Here is a 19,759-nt window from a genome sequence, read left to right on the forward strand (position 1 = left end):
CAACCTGAACCAAAATACTTAAATACTATTAAATGCTAGTATATATCTGTGCAATGGCTCGTCTTAAATTTTATAGTCATAAATATGTTAATGAAACCAAAGAGTAATATACTTCCCAAAACAAATCAGCAAAACAAATTAGTCTCCTATGTTAAAACGCAACTAAATAACTCAACAATATTGTTGTCACTTCCAAAAAGAAGAAACATTTTAAAACCCATTTATTCTACGTTTTATTTTTAAATGAAAGTGTTATTCACCGGACGAGTATATTTTTAAATAAGGGTTGAATCCACCATAATATCCAGTTACATAAACAAATTACACACTTTTTTGATCAAAACAACGCGAATTATTTTTTTAAGATAGATGATCAAAAAGCGATTGAAAATGGACGCGTTAAACTGTTCCTCTCAAATATTCTAGATTCAAGTCGAGCACACAACGTGCACTTCGTTATTTTCTAGTTTTTCATTATTATTTACTCATAAAAATTACATTTAGTTACAGTGTCCATTTTTAACATTAAGTCTTGACAAATCTCAATGATCAGCCTCAGTCGTCAATACCATACGTTCAACAGTTAAAGAAAACTCGACTCTGATTAGCTAATTTTGAGCACACGTTTATCGCAATGCCGTGACTACTTACCTTGACTACAACAAGCGGTCGTAATTTGTGTATAATCCATTTAGTTCGCTGACAGGCTAAACAATAATAGACATTAATTTTCAGATGTAAGACAAAATATTGCAGCTATGCAACTCTTACTAAAAAATGGCGACTGCGCTGTGTGAAAAATCGTTTAATCTGTCCCACCGTTTGTTAATTTGTATTGCTGACATTTCTGCCGACATAAATTTAACAGTTTTCATCACATTCCAAATAAGAAAAGAACTTGAAAAAAGATGATTGATTAATTGTACTTTGCTTTCAAAATAAGAAAAGATTAATTTTCGATGACTGATTTTCAAAATGAAAATCAGAAATGAAAATACACCTTCCTAATCTATTTTTCTATTGATTTCAAAAGTTCACACAAAATATGGTATTCAGATTAAATCATATGCACAAGGCGATAACGCTCAATTAGTCAGTCATCAGTTAACCATAAATATTAATAAACTCGAACAGAAATTGCATGGTCATATTTTTGTTGAAAATCAACTGATTTGATTATTCCCAAATCATACTGACTCTAGCTTATACTTTTGCGTAGCAAATAGGGGATATTCACACAAATACGTGTTACGGACAGATACTAGCTATAACTGTTGATTGTAAAAAGAAACTTAATTAAGACATAAAAATCAGACAGTTTGCTGTATTTTTGATGTGAAGCACAGAAAAAAAACTGATTGCAGAATTAGAATCAGCATGTCCAACTTAATAAAGTCTTTATATTCTTTTTCTGAATGGTTTTTGTTTGTAGAGCAGCATATTTAAGCACACTTGATAAGGCGAAAATCCGTATGTCTGCTTACAAATTAAAATAAATATACATATACAAACAGCAACAGTCGAAGATTGGCGCGAAGTCGTCATTTAGAGTTCCGAATGAATTTGTTAATAAAAGAAGACGAAGAAGTAAAAGTCGTCTGTCAACCTGAACTCATTCGCGAATATTATTCGTACAAGACGTGAACGCAAGCATCACCAGCAGTCGTCAACTCGTGAAATGCATATTAAGTTTTAGCGTTTGTTTAGACGAAGAGCGCTATAAAGAAAATATCATTTAGTCGGTGATGGTGCATGTTTCGACGGCGCGCGCGTCGTCACTGGGTCGAACGTCGGGACGCCTACCAGAATGTCAGTGGGCAGCTCGAAGCCATCCGACCTAGTCGACGCCACTCTGATGCCGGCCGGATTCGTGCACATCAGCAGTCGGTGAAACGTGAACTTTTCTTCGGGCATGTGACCATCAAGAGATGTCGCACTTGGTGCTAGTTCTTGTGCTTGCGGCAGCAGTACGGACGGGCGCGTGTCCCGACATGTGCACGTGCACGCGGCATCCTCTGCAACCCGATCAGACTTCCGTACTGTGCGAAGGTTTCCCGGAGAACGTCACCCAATTAGACCGAGCGACATATGATCTGACACTGGCTAATCTCGACGAGGAGGAATTAGGAGCCATTATCGAGAGTCTAGCGGAAATTAAGCTGCCATATCTCGACCGGTTAACAATCGAGAGGAGCGTGGTTCCGGATTTAATGAATCTGACTTTTGGTGACTTTGTGGACTTGCGTTATGTTAAACTTTCGGGGAATAAGATCGCTAGTTTGGCGCAGTTGAACGGAACGAGCCTACGACTGTTGGATTTGTCCGACAATGAAGTAGTGACCGTGGAGGAGGCGTTCAGGACAATGCGTAACCTCGAGACGCTCAATCTAAGTGCGAACTCTTTAACAGTGATCGATTCGGACAGTTTTCGTGGACTTGTCTCCTTAAAGTGTTTAGATTTATCTAGTAACAATTTAACGACCCTCGAAGACGAGGTTTTCACACCACTACAATCGTTACAGTATCTTAACTTGAGCAGCAACCAAATTGAAGTTCTCAATGAGAAGTGTTTCATCAGTTTAGTGAAACTGCAACAACTTGACGTGTCTTTCAATCGCTTGGTTCGTGTGGAACTAGGTAGTCTTCAACTTCCGAGTTTAGCACGTTTACTGTTGGCCGGAAATTCGCGACTGGGTACATCACGCGAACCAGTTCTTCTTGTGGGAACAGGACAACGTCTCCAGACAGTCGATGCTTCCAATATCGGACTCGAACAGGTACCTGCTGCTCTAACCCACTCAATTCGCACCCTGCGCCTCGTGGGAAACTCTATCAAAACGGTACGTTGTGGCGACCTTGATTCCTATCCTCTGCTGCAACTTCTCGATTTCGATTCGAACGGGCTAGAATTGATTGAGGACGACGCTCTAGGCCGCCTCGACTCCCTTTCCATCCTCTATCTCACGAACAATAACATGACGGAAATTCCAAAGAGCCTCTCGGAAAAACTCAAAGTGCTCCATTTGGAACACAACCGAATCCAACAAGTGCGAAGTAAGGACATGCAAGGCCTGACCGCGTTAGAAGTCCTCCTTCTCAACGACAATAAAATTCGGCTCATCGAAGCGGACGCCTTCAACCAGCTGACGTCTCTTGTCACCCTAGACATCTCTCGTAACCCAATCAAGGTCCTCGAAGCCGGGTGTTTATCGGGATCGATGGCCCTCCAAGTCCTCCGGTTAGCGAACATCGCAGTAATCGCACCTCCAAAAGAAGTGTCATTTCCCTTGTCCTCCACTGAGCACCTGATCACGTTAGACCTCTCCGGCAGCCCGGGCTTAGCTCGTCAGCTTCTTGTCGACACTGCCGCTCTCGCCGCCTCCAGACAACTCCAAGAACTCGACTTATCCTTCACGGGATTGGACTACATTCGCTCCGATCTGCTACATTTTCTCCCACAGCTCCGAATCTTCCACATTCAAGGCAACCGAATCAACTGTACTCAGCTCGAATGGCTGGCAACTTGGATGCGGAGACAGGACGAACCGGAATATCGTAAAATAACGTGCGCTAGCCCTCCGGAACTGTGGGGAACCCTACTGGTCGATCTACAAGACACGCCGTTATCGTCCATCACCACGGAAGTCCCCACAAGCAAAAGAACCGAAGAAAGCGTCGACTTCAAATTGGTGGAAAATTTCTTCGCTCCGTTCGACGTCAACGAGACTTGGAGCGTCGAGACGACAGTTTCATCGGTTTTAACGAATGCAAATGAGAGCGCCAGAGCTGAGATTTCCCGGGATTTAGCGGGTGGCTCGAAGGAGGCGACTTTTAACGCATATAATAAGTCAGAGGAGTTGTTCCCAGAGGTGCAGTCGGTCACGTCGGACGTAGACGTTAATTCGAATTCTTCGCATGAACGCGGAGAAATGTCCATGTTCAGCGCTGGGGAGCGGGAGCGGGTACACCCGGGGATGCTCGTCCTCGCGGCAGCGATGCTGGGGACGGCCGTAGCGCTGACGATGCTGGCCGTCAGATTTTCGAGGAGGAGGAGGGCGGCGCTGAGGCTACGTCAGGAAGAAGATGTCGTCGAAGTGAGCAGTCTGCCCGGAGTGACGGAACTGTGGTGACATCTGAGGCAGGTGGACGAGGAGCGAACGGTTCTCTATGAAACTACCTTAACTTAAGCGATTGTAAGTGCTTGTGATAAAAGTGAATTATACTTTTGTATGACTGAGCCATTTTTTTACTTAAGAATTGTAAGATATTAAATATTTTAGAGAGATAATTATAACGGGACGATATTTCCAAATTCGTGGCATTAAATTACTGTGTGATATATTTTAAGTCAGTCGATAATGACGATTATTTTAGTAAAAAGATGTTGCGTTTATGGTGTGTTGTTTATTTTGTAAATTGAATTGTATAATTTATGAGTTTTTTCCAGATGTGATGTCCCGGCAGAATATAGTTTTTGCTACTAATTGTACATATTTGTCATAATAATTATATTTATATTTAATTACCAATTTGTTCTGTGTATTGTGATAGTCCCATAAATTTAAGAAGAAAATATAGACGTATTTAAAGTAATTACACCGATGTTGCTTATTCCCATTAATTTTAACTGCGATTCGATCGACATTCGTCACAGAAATAAAATCTCCGTGAAGAGTATTTGACAATTTCATTTTTTTTTTGTTTATTTAGATGCTACTAAAATCATAACTTTGTAATACAATAGAAGCTAAGATGCTACATATTTCTTTTCAGCGATATTTTCATACTATAGTTTTCTCCTTGCGCGAATTGATTAATAATATGCTAGAATTTGACAGTTTCTTAAAAATCTTTAGATACGATTCAAGAAATATATACAACAGTGCAAAATAAAACGTCTAATGCAAATTTTTGTGTTGGTAATTCTGAATTATTGGCATCCACGCGAGTTTACACAGCTGCCAATTTTAACATAAGCACGCCTACCAAACGTGTTGATTGGTTGAGACGATGGCAGGTGTCATAAATGTCACTCTGACAATCAGGTATGCCATCATAAAATTTTAAATAAGTTAGCAACCTGAGGAAAAAAATCACAAACATTAATAATCACTCGCTATTAAAAGTATATTAAGAATATAAAACTACAACGAACAACGATGTTGAAAATGGAAACCAATCAAATTATATATAATACCTGCCTTAGCTACTGATTGGGAAATCGGGTAATCAAAAAAATCTATCATCAACAACGAAAACTATAAAAAGTTTATCAAAAGATAGGTTCCACTCCCTGACTTTATAATAAAAGTAGATGGAAATACAAAATAAATAAAATTTACATACAATTTACCTTTAAAAGTTTCGCGTTATAGTAAATGCAGTATAGATTTTAAAAATTTCTGACCCTTTAAAACGAATTTATTAAACAAAACCTTCAACATTTCGAGCAACATTGTGGGTTTCTTCAAACCTAATAAAGTTAAATGACCCTAACACAATGGATGTCACGCTTGCAAGCATGTGTTAGGAGCATTAAATTTATTAAACATGAATAAAGGCAGAATACTGCCTAAAACGTTGTCTCTTGTATTTAATAAATTGCTGCTACCACCGAGGAATGTTTAGTTACTCAAACAACTGTGGCAGATTTGAATACATTTTCTCATACGTTCACCTAATATAAGATAATTACTGTAATTTGAGCAAATAGTGAAATATTTTTGCTTGCAATAAACCTAAAATTTAATTTATAATTGCTAACAACGCGGAATGGTACAACTTAACCCCATTTTTTCGTATAATAAAATTAACACTTTTCAACAACTCTGGCAAAATGTCAATTATACACAACAGTATATTTCGATACCTTTTTTCTCTCAAAAAAACAGTTAACTTGATGAATTTTTCAATTGAACACCCGTTATCTACTTAGCTTTTTCGTTCTTCGTATGTATAATATTTTAAATTAATAATATCATAATTAAAAATAAAGGGTTTATGTGAATGAATACCTCGGAGCTCTTCAATACCTAATTTAATTCATACACAAAACCGTACAGAACAGCAAACAACAAAGCAACAGATCCAAACAAATATGGTTTGCAGTTATTTGTGTTCATAAAATTACCATTTGCTGTTTGAAATTCATTTGCAGCAAATTCAAAACAATAAATACAACGTCAGTTTTATTAAATATTTTTATGCTCACTTTGATTAGTTGCTTCAAAAACCCATTAATATAAAATTATAAATATTTCCATAAAATGTGCACGGTTTATGCATAAATTTAATACCTTACGTGTGCAATATACAAAGTGATTTATTATTTCGTACAATCAAAACTAGTTATTTTTAATAGTAAACACCTCAGCATCGCATGAATTGCTGCTGACATACATATATAATAAAAAATTTTAATTATACCCTATTTTAAAAGACTAGACATATTAATTTCGCAAAGGTAACGTGTACTGAGTTTACATTATGTAAAGTCATGCTCACATATATCTCGTACAGATGACAATCTAATTTGACACAACGTAAAAGTGAGGTTGCACGGGATTTGTGTGAACATGGCTATACTATGAATCTAAAGAAGTACTTATCTTATTACGGTACATTTTCGTGCAAATTTCAAAGATTCTGAGTAAAAAGCGTAACAAAATAATGTGGCAGTATTACCGTAGAAGTAAAAAACAAAAAATACAAACCAATTTGAAGCAAAAATTTTCCCTCGGGAAATTTTCATTCAACATATTCTCGCGACCTCGAAAAATGCACACTTCTCGAATAAAATAAAATCAAACTTTGATAAACTATCGAAAAATCTCCCCACACGGACAAAATATAAAGTAGAAATCACTACCTTGTCATAGCTTGTCGCAGTTGCCTCAGGTTTTCAATTTCCTATAATCACCGTAACTACTCCTCTGTGTACAGTAGCGTAAGAAAAATTGAATAGCCGGGAGCAATTTTAAAATAAATTTCTCGATCAACCAACGGAGTTCTGTTTTGTTCCTTCCCGCATGTAAGAAAACGTGAAGTCATTTTGCAACAACAAAAACATTCTTTTCACAATTTCCGCAGACTATATCGTGTTTTCTACGTTTAGAGATACGCGATTACCAGCCGCGCGGAAGTGTTAATATTATCAAGTCCAGAATAACAGAGCATAGCCGTGCTTAAGCATCCGAAATGTGTGCCATCTGATGGTAATCAAAAAATAACAAAAAAATCAAATATTTTACACGTTGCGCGTTTAGAAAATATTTCCGCATCAGAGCTTATCTAATTTCAGGCAATCAGCTTTTACTTAGCAGCAAATTGAATATGCGGCTCTAGCCAGCACCAATATGGACGATAGGGTTACCGCTACCCGCCCCCTGTGACTTGTAGTTTATTATCGGTGTGTTGATCTAATATAACGTCACTTTATAGCCTTAGGCTGCTTAAGATCAAAACATTCCATAGTCATGAAGTTAGTTACTAAACTTGATCAACTCTCAGGAAATTATGTACATTACAAAAAAGATTCTGCCTAAAACGAGGACGGATTCTGAATATAGACGACTCGTGTTTCTGCATTTCGAGCTTAAAAGTGGAATACTGGAGATGATATTGCCTCGCATTTCATTAAAACGAATGTTTTATATAAAAGTTTACTAGGCAGATTTCCGCGCGGTAAGTGAAGAGACTCAATGCTGCTTGATTATAAAATGCAATAAAGTCATAAAGTTTGTGCTGGGAAGTGTCGGCTAAAAATGTAAAAAAATCAGTCTTTTTAGAATTAAGCGTAGGACATTAATTCAAATCACGTACAAAATACTGCAATCTGAACACCTAAAACGTTCGCCAGTTAGTTTAGAAAATCGAATCATACGGGACAAACTCAAGGTGCATCTTAAAATGACGTCACACTGACAACGAAACATTCATAGACCTAAGCTTTTGGAAGCTGGGTTATGGTCGCAAGAAACTTGAATAATCCTTTTTGATTAAGTAAGTATTCTTCATTGTGTGATGCTGCGGCAAGTAGTTGAGACTTTTCCCCAATTAAACTAGCTGCAACTAGTCTCTCACACAGAATATATGAGTTCTACCCGCATCCCCAATTTTGCATAATCCATAAAAGCTGCAGCATCTACATCCCTCTTTATGGGCCTGCTTTATTGCACCAAGTACAAAATGGAAGTGGCGTATCAACTAGTAAAAACCTGTTCGGTTTATATAAAACTAAAGTTCCCCATACTCTGCAGGCTTATGTTTGCTAATCTATACAATTTTCCTTTTATTGCATCTGCCATAACTCTATGCTTTATGTCTACCAATTACTTTGTAAGCTTTATTGAGTGTAATTCGCAACAAGAAATACGGAGGAAGGATTATAAAATAATAAACCCTGACGATAAACAGTAGCATAACGCCAACTCGCGACGTCACTTCCACATAAAATTCCGAAAGATAAAAATTTATTTACAGACGTTTCGTTCTCGAAACGATTGTTTTACAAGCTGATGATAAACAATAAAAACGAGTTTAGGAGAAGAAAAACTGTTATTTATAGGACAATTGCTGAAGCGGAAGACTTACCGCCTAAATCTGCGAAGAAAATGTCGCGCAACGCCAGGAATTCTTCCTCCGGTGCCATATTGTTGCTCCCAAAGCAATTATTTTCGGGCCAAACCTCCCTACAAAACAACCGACACAAAAGGTCATATAACAATCGATTATCATGTTTTGTTTAGACTGTATTTTATTAGGGTTATTAACAAAAACTCGCAGAAGCGTACAATAACAAATTCCAATTATTATTCACGACTATGTTTCTAATACAACTTGAAAAAAACAAGTAGGTAGGGCTGACAGCTCGCACGCGAGTTTGATGACTTCATTCCAGTGAAAAATACATAAAATCGAAAGAGAGTATTTATAATTTAACAAAGTCGTTCTCGTTCCGACAATATCAACCTGAAACGCTCGCGTTAAGTCAAATATCTAAGGTTACTTCCACTTGTGGAATACAGAATCTGGAAAATTTACAGCCGTTGTATAAATTATGCGACAATAATCTTAATATAGACGCTTTTACAGCGAACATTCTCCAAACAAATTAGGTCTTAATTTCTCCTCGGTGGAAAAGTTGACTGAACTAGCGGAAGCAAATGACAACCAACTCGTAAAATTTATCACCAAACTTCCAAAGTCCTTAATAAGTAAAACAAGCTTATACACAGCAAATGTAACATAACCGCGGTGTGCCTCATATTATAGTAATTAGGTGTTTAACCGTTAAGTTAAACTTAAATGCCGTGTGTTTGCGCAGGTTAATTAGTTTCCGTGCGAGACACAGAGTTTGCAAGTTATGAAAGGTATATGCCTGGATTTCCCTTGTAAATATACGGACCGAACGAAAGAAAAGAACGTTGTCAAGCCGGAAAAGGGACCGACGAATCAATACACCCTATCTTACTAACAGAAGAAACGTACCTTGCAGCACGCAACAGACTGATTGCATTCTCGAATTCACCATTTCTCAACTTCCTCTGGACGTTTTTCATGGCTTCGGACCTGTTCAAATATGCAAGAAATTAATGACAAAGAAGATGCGATGCTACACATTGGCGAATGTTATAGCGAGATTACAAAATAATAAAAGAATCATCAATCACGATGAATATTTCAATGTTATTCTTCACTATTTGGTAACGTAGAAAATGAATGAATTTAAAATTTAAAATTGTTACTCGAAAATTCGTGTATTTCTGTGTTTTTCATACTTCATCTACTGCCATCGAAACTTAAATTCAATCTTAAAAATGGATTTTTCATTAAGAGTCTACAGACTACAAAAACATTAAAGGATTTCGGATTATTCCATATGGACTAAGGTAACTTGCTATTAGATTTTTTTCTCTAAAAGTATAATTGTTCAAATATATACGAATTAATTTCTATCTTAAAAATTGACTTTTGTAATAAAATAAAAATTAATTTGTTGTTTAATAAAATATTTATTGAAACTCATTACTGTGTTACATTACATCTGTGAAGTCTGGAATACATCGACAATTAGTTCAAGAATGAAATTTGAAAAAAACCCAGAAGAGCCTAGCTTATTTTTTACGCGGATTACATTTGAAGAACAACTTTTACGTTAAGTTTTGTGTTCTATTTCATATGTTTTGTACAATAAGAAGAATGTAATTAAATCATTAATTCAAAAATGCAAAATGACATTTCAATATATAAGCAAATCCCCTCTGTTAAACCCGAGTTAAAGCTAAAATGGAAGGAATTCCACCTTAAATTTCATCAAAGGCACATAATACGTTACAGGTGTTGTGTACCGAAACACCAGTACCAAATAAAGAAACTTTAAACTCAATTATGTTATCAATTTAAAATTTTGCGATTAAGTTTAAGCAACCAACTATCTCATCAATTTAAAAGTTAATATGCGCAAAATAAGCCAGTTTTACAAATTTTTATAGACTGTAATTTATTCGTATAATTAATTTGCGAAAATTCACAACAGAATTTAGTTAGTATTTAGATAGCAGATTTCTATTGTCTCAACTGTTTCGGTGAAATGAAGAAACACATTTTAATAATTTTTTCCACAAATATTTAAAATACAATGATATCCTATACAAATTATATTGCTTCTAAAATATTTGTTGTCACGTGATTATCTCGTTACAAGTTATAAAAATAAAACAAAATATTCTGAATAATTGAAACGCAATAAGGGATTACACAAAACTGATTTGACATAAAATATTTTGTAACTGTAATTTAACAAAAGACATGTCTAACATTAATCTCGTAAAAATGATAAAGTAAGAAACGAAGATTTTATTTGTGGAACATAGCTTTAAAACAGATATTTTTTGCTAGATACGAGAAATATTATTATAGTGTTCATAAATGGTAAAGCTTTCTGAGGACTAAATTATGCTCACTGAAATATTTTTTATCTTACTTCCACATTACTACAAAAAATTGAGTGATTTTAATGTCGTCAGCACTATTGTTGGAATTTATGTACTGTCATACTCATAACTATTGTTATTAAGCTACGCCATGAAATAGAACACAAAGCTTGAAGTAAATACGCCTAACTAATTCTTGTTTTACGATCAAGTTTATCGCTTTTTTTACTTTTTGAAGGCGTGATTGATACTCCGTTATCAATGTTATCATTATCACACGTTTACCAACTTTCTTTTAGTTTTTAGGCTTCACAAAAAAAAAGCTTTTTTTTTTATATTTTTTAACTCTTCCAAAGCGCATTAAATTTACTTCTCCGGTTATTATTAATTAACACCTATTATCAACACATTATTAATTTGATAGTATTTTAATACACCAAATTAATGGAAAAATGAACTAACACGGTAACCTAGGCAAAGAACTTTTGTTAGAATTAACTAAGGTCTAATTTAAAAAAAAGCGCACGCACACAAAAATATTGAGTTGTTTAAATTGACACACGAGCCCTATAATTTAGGAACAGCAAAAACAGAGAGTGGCCATTAAAATAATTACGTTCGGTGAGTTCAGCAATTGTAGTGTCGTTATGAATCCCGAAATATGCTTTTACTTCCTTGGACGTCAAAAAAAGATTTATTTACGGTTGACCTTTTCTGTTTTACGACTCTCTTCTAAGGTGGCTATAACCCGGCATGAACAAAAATTTTTGACATAATTAAATTTGAGGCAATAAAACGGAAAGTAATTCTATTTTATGACATACTTTTGTTCGTCTATGGGAACGTCAGAAGCGGCATCAAATGGGACGACGTCTGTAGGAAAGTCGATGTTTCCTTCGAGAACGGTGGACAGCTGTGGGGCGACTCCATCCCACTGACTGTCTAAATTTACATCTGGTTGTGCCACGACAGCATCCTGGGTCGCTATAAAATATAAATTACAAATTAACTCTAGCCACTTTAGCTCCAAGTAAAATATCATGTTGTAACAGGAGCGTTTTAACTTCAATTATTTGTCTTGTTCGGACGAGAATATGAATAAATTCAAGGATAATTTGGTTGACATCCCCAAAAAGGCGCGATATCATTTTAAATTCGGCGAAACAAAAGAACATTGCGAATCCATGTTTTACAAAGGCAAACATGAATGAGTAATAATCTCGCGGCAAATATTGGATGACTAAAGACATCCAATCCTTAGTGAAGTCGGCAAAGACGCATAGTCTTATTCAAATATGAAGGATATAGCTTTGAAGGACGACATTTCAACTTTGCAGACATCTCTCTAATTTTTACAAGCGACACACAAATACATCAGAAATTTGTATTGGAACTATTGTTAAATCCCCCTCTTCCGAAACAAAAATAAACAAGTCAACAGGTTTAACGACTCATTACTTAGATTGGATATCCATCGACGTAAACATTAATAAGTCAGGGTTGTGAGTGGAATATGACTTCACCTAATTATTGCAATTCCTTCCCTAAGCATTTAAAATTATTCACCCCTCGAGCTCGCCCCTAAATTAATAATCCGGGCAATTACAAGAAAGCAGCATTAAAAAAATATCCGCCTCTTCAAAAACCACTTACAGATTGTAAAGTGGCACTCGCGTCAAAAAAGTCCGCAAGATTAATGACCACCGCAGATAACAAACACATTACTTACCGACGCAACAATGGAAAATCTGTTATACACTTACCTTTTTTCTTTTTTCTTTTCTTCTTGCCCTTTTTCTGCACGACAACTGAGCCATTCGAGGAGCAAAAACCCTCCAGTAGTTTGATAAAAACATGTTGTGTTTCCATCAGATCTTTCAAATACGCATTAGACATTTTCAATTCATCGTACGTAGTTAATAAAGTAATTATGAGCTCGCGATATTCTAATATGTAAAATATGTTGCTCTTAATCACTTTAGATGAGTCTCGCACGGTTCCATCTGGTGATTTATCCATGACGCAAATTGTTAGCAGAAGCTCCTTGTACGCTAGTAAAGCAAGGTGGAGGCGCCGGGACCACAAAATAATGTTCTTTTTGTCGGTCTGAATCATGTCGAAGAATTTTTCCATCAGCTGTTGCACGTAGCGGAATGTTTGCACAGACATAGTTTCGCTAAAGTGAAATTAATTAAACGCTTATAAGTAAAAGTAAATTTAAAGAGGAAAGGGGGTTATTTGTACTTTGGGTTCGATACTTTCTGCAAAATGGGGTAATTCTTTGAATTTAGGAATTTAGCATTTTTAACCTGTGATTTCCAGTGTGTAGTTGAAATGCGTAAAATATTTTAAAATGGGTTGACAATTAAAAACAAATTTTTATTCCATTTTTTTTTTAAGGTTATGAAGTAAACCAGAATTTTGAATGCAGTGATAAAGATTTCCTGTGCTCGTAAATTCGGTTCACAAACTGCTTTGTTATTTCATTATGTGTTAATGGGAAAGCAATTACACGAATTCATATCGACTATATCTGATGATGATCAATCAAGTTAAATGTTGGATTATTTCAGAATACCGTGTTTGAAAAAAACGGATTTCGTATGTAAGTACCAGATCGAAAAAAATTGTAATCACTCAAACATTACTTAGGCACATCCTATTAACGTAAGTGCTTACACAAATCTTGGTTAGCGTTTTATCATGTACGCGATATACTTAATATACACACAAAATTTGACAACAATCGGTCTGGTAGTTTTGATGATTGTCTGTTCGACACAAATCACGCACAAAGGGCAGACAGACAGGCAGACGGAAACGGGAGATCTATTGTTTCATACTCCACGGTTCATGAAACTGGCAGAAAATATAAAAATGGGTATTCACCAGATGGACTGTTACAATACTTCCTTAGCTTACGCTCGGGAAGTAAAAATACATAAATCCCACAGAAATGTGTTATTATGTTTAGGAAAGAAACCACGAAATGTTAATAAAAGTTGTAATTCAACTTTGAAAACTTTAATTTTTTCTTTCTTCTATTATTTTAGTGTTAGCGTTACTAATCTCAATTTTTGAAACACAAATTACTGAAAAGACCTCATTACGACCGTGGAATCCCTGGTGATAAAGTAAAATCACGAAGTTTCAGAATGTTCTATTGTTGAAAACGGCACTACAAACCAAGAGAGAAACTAAACACAATATGAAAGACTTGAAACTGAATTCATTCATATGAATTCACTAGAGACAGACAACTCGCCGGTTAAAGTGTAAATGCTGTGCAAATATACAAACTGGACCGCAAATTATAAAGTAAATGTAAATATAAAAGTTACGCTTGCGAGAATTGCAAAAGAGTTAGTCAAAAGTTTCGTTCAATAGAATACCACGAAATAGTCTCGAGGGCAGCCTAAAAAATGTTAAATTAAATAATGTAAATAATTAACAAAACATTATTTTCTAGGTAAACACAAACATCCAACGGAAATTACATTTTAACAGAATTAACATCGAAAGGTTGTAAGGGTTAACAGATGTTCTTGACCACATAGTAGTGATTGGAACCTACAGAAAAAACCGCCGAGAAATGCTCAGAATGAGGCAGGACATAAAATGAATCCGAACAGCCGCAATTTTGTTTTGAAACATGATACTTTTTTCAGTTCACACAGTCACAAACGCCTACGAAAGCTCCACAGAAGTTCATACGTATCTGAAGGGTACAAAAGTAAAACAATGAATGTCACCCAAAACTGAAAAATTATGTATGGCAACACCTACCTTTCCTTGTATATTTTTATTTACGTTAAAGAAATAGTGTAAAAGTTCTCCAAAAATATTGACATCCACCACACGCAGTACAGGTAAAGAATGACTACAACTGAATGTTTATCCAAAACTATATGACAACATAAAGATTTACGGTAATTGTAAATCGTGGCTATTTTCATAAAATTAGGACAGTTTTTGTATTATCAACTTTGTCACCAATTTGAAACCGTGGCTGACAACACACCATTAATTATATTACCTAATAAACAGCCATATCAAGTTTTTTTTAACCAGTCGAATGTGTTGTTACCATGGCAACTTTTAAATGACAGAATCATGGACAACAGCAGTAATTTGAAAAAATTCCAACTGATATTAATAGCAAAAGAAAAAGACAGAAAGACACCTAATTTATCTCAATTAACCCGATTTGTATTAAACGGTTAAAATCCAACTGGTCCACTTACAAAGCACTACTTCGTTACTGAGTATGTTTTGATGATTAAAAATAATAATAAGTGAAAAAAGCCAACCTTCAGGAAAAAATAAACGAAATAAAAATTATTACAAAAACAATATCCAACAAGCTACATTGAGTAAATACATATATACATATATTACAGAGAAGTCCCGTGTCAAACTGCTCTTAGTAGGAACAATTTAATACGGTACATATTTCCAAACGTTGGTTGAATTTCCGGCCAAGGCAATAACCAGAAGAATCACAGGTATGTAATAATTTTTCTCCCATTGAAGCTATAATGGCAAAAAATGGACATCGAAAAGAACAGTTTTCTAGCAATTCTGGCACGTTACGATCCGAAGATACCAAGAAATGCATCAAATTTTTGTTAAAAATCATATTTTTGTCAAAATTCATGAGTTCTGAGCTATAGTACATATTTGCCAAATTTAAAAAACCACCAACCCTGCATTCTATCTTGAAAATACAACTGATAACAAAGGGGACAAAGATAGTTGTAACTTTGTAACTAATTTATGCTCCATTGCAGATTGTGGAAGGGTTTTGACGTTTCGAAACGTTTTAAAGAGAGATAGTAAACCTAAATTCTAAGATAATTGACTTAATTTGTTTAAGCTTGCGTGTTCGTGACGTTCGTTGAAATTTCAACGATATAATGTAAAAGTCACTAATAGATTTTTTTTGTTAACAACGGAAATCAACAAGTGGTGCTCTTTTAATTTTGGCAAAAACTATATATTTCGACTTATCTTGACGCTTCTGAACGTCATGGCGTACTTGAGATATGCATAATCGACTTGTTTTGTTTTATTTCCGACCTTCTGGCTTTGGAGTCGACCTTGTTTTTAAACATTTACCCAACGAATTTCACTTGTTTCAAGAGTGAAATTATTATTAACAATTGTAAACATGGAACATCCAGATTTTTTTAACATTTTATGATTCAGAATAAAAAACTAATTTCAGAAATTATAAACATGTTTATTTCTACCGACTGAAAAAATAGAAAAAAATCACAAAAAAACACCTAATATCGTAAAATCACGTGATCTTTGAAAATACTAATATATAATAAACTATAAGAAGACTACATGTATGATTTTACAATATTAGGTGTTTTTTTGTGATTGTTTTTATATTTTTGTATCAGTAGAAATAGATAATATGTTGAAAATTTCTCACAGTACTTTTTTTTACTCTGTTTCAAAAAATGTCAACAAAAACTGGGTGTTCCAAAAAAAAAGTAGGCGGCTCTGTCTGTCAAACCGAGAGCGATAAAAAAAGGAAAACTGTTGTAATCAAGTCGCCATGTTTAACTACATATCGAAAGCAGATTTCAGAAAAATAAAATCAAATAACTAAGTTATTCGATCGTTCCGGAACTGTATACTAACCCTGTATAAAAATAATAATCAAGCACTTTTGTTTTTATTTGAAATTAGGAACTATCCGGAAAAAAAATACCGCAAAAATATTTCAGGTATAGTTGGATTACAATAACGCCTCAGTCTACTGGATCTAGTATTTAGGAGAACAGAGAACGCGACGAAAACATGCAATTTGTAATTTGATCGAAGAAAAACGGTATTTTTTCGTTATTATAGTGATGAAGTTTAATGTCCGTATGTTAATTATTACACAAAACTTAATCGGTGCAGAGCGAAGCGATGCCTCGACTTATCACTATCAATTAATTATTATCAATGACAGTGTAACGTCTCCTCCATCTAGTTGAAATCTACAGATTCACTCACCCCCAATTTAAGATTCTCGTGCAAGTCTTGCGGGAATTATGGTCCGCAAATATCTATAAACAAGAAGATAAAGGCATCTGATTAACCTACTGCCCACTACATTTTTATCACCAGAGCATCATCGTCAAGAATTTTTAGTGCTGGATCTCCAAAAATTATGATGTTTTAAAATTGCCTAGAATTGGCCTAGCTGTACAGTTTAGAATATAATACCCAGCCGCAGTCATAACAAGAGTACATTTAATTACCATGTTTCCTTCAGAAATACACTCCATCTCTCAACCTAATCAGTGAATGTATGCTTTGTTATCATAGCTTTAATCAACCTGCCGTGCCCAGATATGCACCATGGAAATCACCCAGAGATTTTAGTGGTTCATATCTTTATGGACAAGTTCACCCTGTTTCTCCACCTTGTTTTATATTCACCTAGATTCAACACTAATGTCCTACTTGACTACGGCCTTGCCGCTTGTCCGTCACCCCTGTCGGTGATTTTACCACTTCCTGCTTATAAGACATCTTCTAAAAATCAAGCTTTCATATTTTTTATTTTGGGCGATTTTTTATTTTGAGTAAATGTGATTTTTAATATTTTTACGCATTTAAATTACACCCTGGGTACACACGTTAAACAAAGGGTCGCTCTAAGCATGTCAACATTATGAGGTCTCCGATGTATTCTACCTTAAAGTTTTAACTGTGGTAAAATGTTTAATGAATGAGTCCCCGATTACAAATGCAGTAGTGAGGAATAAAGCAAGTTAATCGATGTCTTAAATCAACAAAACCAGAAAATGATTTCATTTTTCATTCAAACATTCAAAGTGCCCCCAGCTTTTGCAGATTTGTGTTGTGGAAATTTCCATGCAAAGCAGCCGTCGTCTTAATTGAAAAACTGGCTCACTTAGCCATAAAGTGAGTAAAACGGCCCGTTTTCGTGTGAAGGCCTCGAAACGGAAACAAAACTGATTTGTGTAAATTAAACAAATTGAGTAATTTAGCGGCTGCAAAAAGTGGAGCGAGCATTTAACTCTCGACAGGACGGGCAAAGTGGATTAAAACATGCAAAAGGACTTACCTAACTAATTTAACTTCAAACTTATAACATCTATTAAATTCCATGAAAAACCTAAGAGCCCATAAATAATAGGATTCATCGTGGGCCTGGGCCCTGGCCCGCACTAAATTATCCTTAACGTGATACATAAGCGTGTTGTAAGCTCCATTTAAAAATTCAACACAAAACTCTTTCAGAAATAATCTAATGCTGAAAGCTGAACGTCGCTCGAACGTGCTACTTTGCACAGGCATCCGATTTTTAGGTGTTTTCGGTTTCTTTTTGTCGGCGTCGAAGTTTAAAGCTTCCAGTTTATTTAAAGGTTTATGATAAATAAGTTCGTTCTCACTAATTGATTTCATTGATTTTAGGACGTATGTGCCTCCGAATCTCGAATGCCTGCAAACCGATCACAATAAATAAATAAACAACACCATTCTGTTAGGTGTAATCGCGCGCCAGTAGATGTGCATTTGCGAAAATCAATATTTACGTAAACAACTGGAAAATTAAGTATATTTATCAAAAATGTTTAACTGGTTCGCTGCTTTGATTCAATGAGTGATACATTATTGCCAATTAGTTCAAAATTAATAGAATAAACGCATATGGCTCTATTTTATCGCTGCAAAGCATAGCATAAATTTTAGCGATTAATATGTAATATGTGTCACGATCTAAAAAAGCAAAAAATAATACATATTTATAGCCTTGATTTAAACTAGCAGTTGAACGTTAAAATAACATAACAACCAAATATTTCATTATATTTCCTCCCATTTTTTATTTACTTGCTAAAAGGTAGAATAAAAATAATACAGAAAATTCGGGGATCAATGGAGTTAAACGAGGAAAAATTATATATATATAAATCACAACTAAGAAAGATTTGTTTGGTAAGTCAGCACTTACAATTACTTATTAACTGTAAATGAAACTGCCTGTGGCACGTGAATCGTACCTCACATTTGAAATGCTTCTGAAACATCGGGTTCACAAAGTTCAGAAAAGATGCACATTAAATCAAAACTAGACTCGAATAGCCAATAAGAACTCAACCTCAAAAAAGAAAAATATAAAAGTTTAAATACTGTGACGCATAGTGACTGGTGTTTTATGATTAACGGCTTCACTACATTACATCAAAGTAATACACTAAATTGCCAAATTTTTCAACACCGTTATTCTGAACTCTGCCGTCGAAAACGCACAAAATTCGTTTTATTCTTCTTTCCACCAAAAAGTGCAGAGACAGCAAATATCTAGGCGAAAACACCGGTCGAAGGCATCCGCATGCAACCAACAAGGAACACTATGTATACAATCGAAAAACGGTATTCGGCTTCGTCATTGAACCAGGAAAAAACTCAAAATCGTAGTCCAATTACGTCACTGCCAGAAATGGAAGTACTCGAAATGAGGATGCATAACTCCAAACACTGCGATGCCTTAAATTCGTCAATACGAACTTGCCCATGTGAATTCACATCGAAAACAGCCTTACCGTAATCCAGTAGTCCAAAAGTATTCCAGCACTACCAAGGAGCTCCCGAAAAACGGCGCCACGAAGGTTTTGCCTCTTTTTCTTAAGTCCTTATAATCCCCAAAAGAAGATATTTGTGAATTTAAAGAAATGAGTCTAAATTCGTAGGCCTCTCACCAAAAGGTCATTTTTCGGTTCTTTAACATTTTGTTTTGACAAAAGTTTTTTTTTGTTGTTTAACAACAGTGAAACGTTGAAAATGGGTCG

The 19,759-nt window shown here is 35.3% G+C and overlaps 2 protein-coding genes across 2 annotated transcripts in view; one reads left to right on the plus strand and one right to left on the minus strand.

Annotated features, from left to right (window-relative positions):
• LOC135126715 (protein timeless homolog) overlaps positions 1-19,759 on the minus strand; it is a 130,008-nt gene that overhangs the window by 98,549 nt on the left and 11,700 nt on the right. The window contains exons 5-9 of the mRNA XM_064052818.1: positions 18,031-18,408; positions 12,698-13,110; positions 11,759-11,918; positions 9,490-9,570; positions 8,593-8,690 (exon numbers count right to left, since the gene is read on the minus strand). Coding sequence (XP_063908888.1) covers positions 8,593-8,690; positions 9,490-9,570; positions 11,759-11,918; positions 12,698-13,110; positions 18,031-18,408 — 1,130 coding nt within the window. The remainder of the gene's footprint in view (positions 1-8,592; positions 8,691-9,489; positions 9,571-11,758; positions 11,919-12,697; positions 13,111-18,030; positions 18,409-19,759) is intronic.
• 2mit lies at positions 1,828-4,593 on the plus strand. The gene has a single exon (XM_064052819.1). The coding sequence runs from the start codon at positions 1,929-1,931 to the stop codon at positions 4,128-4,130; it is 2,202 nt and encodes a 733-aa protein (XP_063908889.1). The 5' UTR covers positions 1,828-1,928; the 3' UTR covers positions 4,131-4,593.

This window comes from Zophobas morio, unplaced genomic scaffold, assembly GCF_036711695.1.
Source record: "Zophobas morio isolate AGI-343-1 ecotype UQ-CSIRO unplaced genomic scaffold, CSIRO_AGI_Zmor_V1 ptg000011l, whole genome shotgun sequence".
In the NCBI taxonomy this organism is placed as follows: domain Eukaryota; kingdom Metazoa; phylum Arthropoda; class Insecta; order Coleoptera; family Tenebrionidae; genus Zophobas; species Zophobas morio.

Bases quoted from the DNA above. Each gene is read 5' to 3' on its own strand.
- 2mit (XM_064052819.1), top strand. From the start codon at position 1,929: ATGTCGCACTTGGTGCTAGTTCTTGTGCTTGCGGCAGCAGTACGGACG.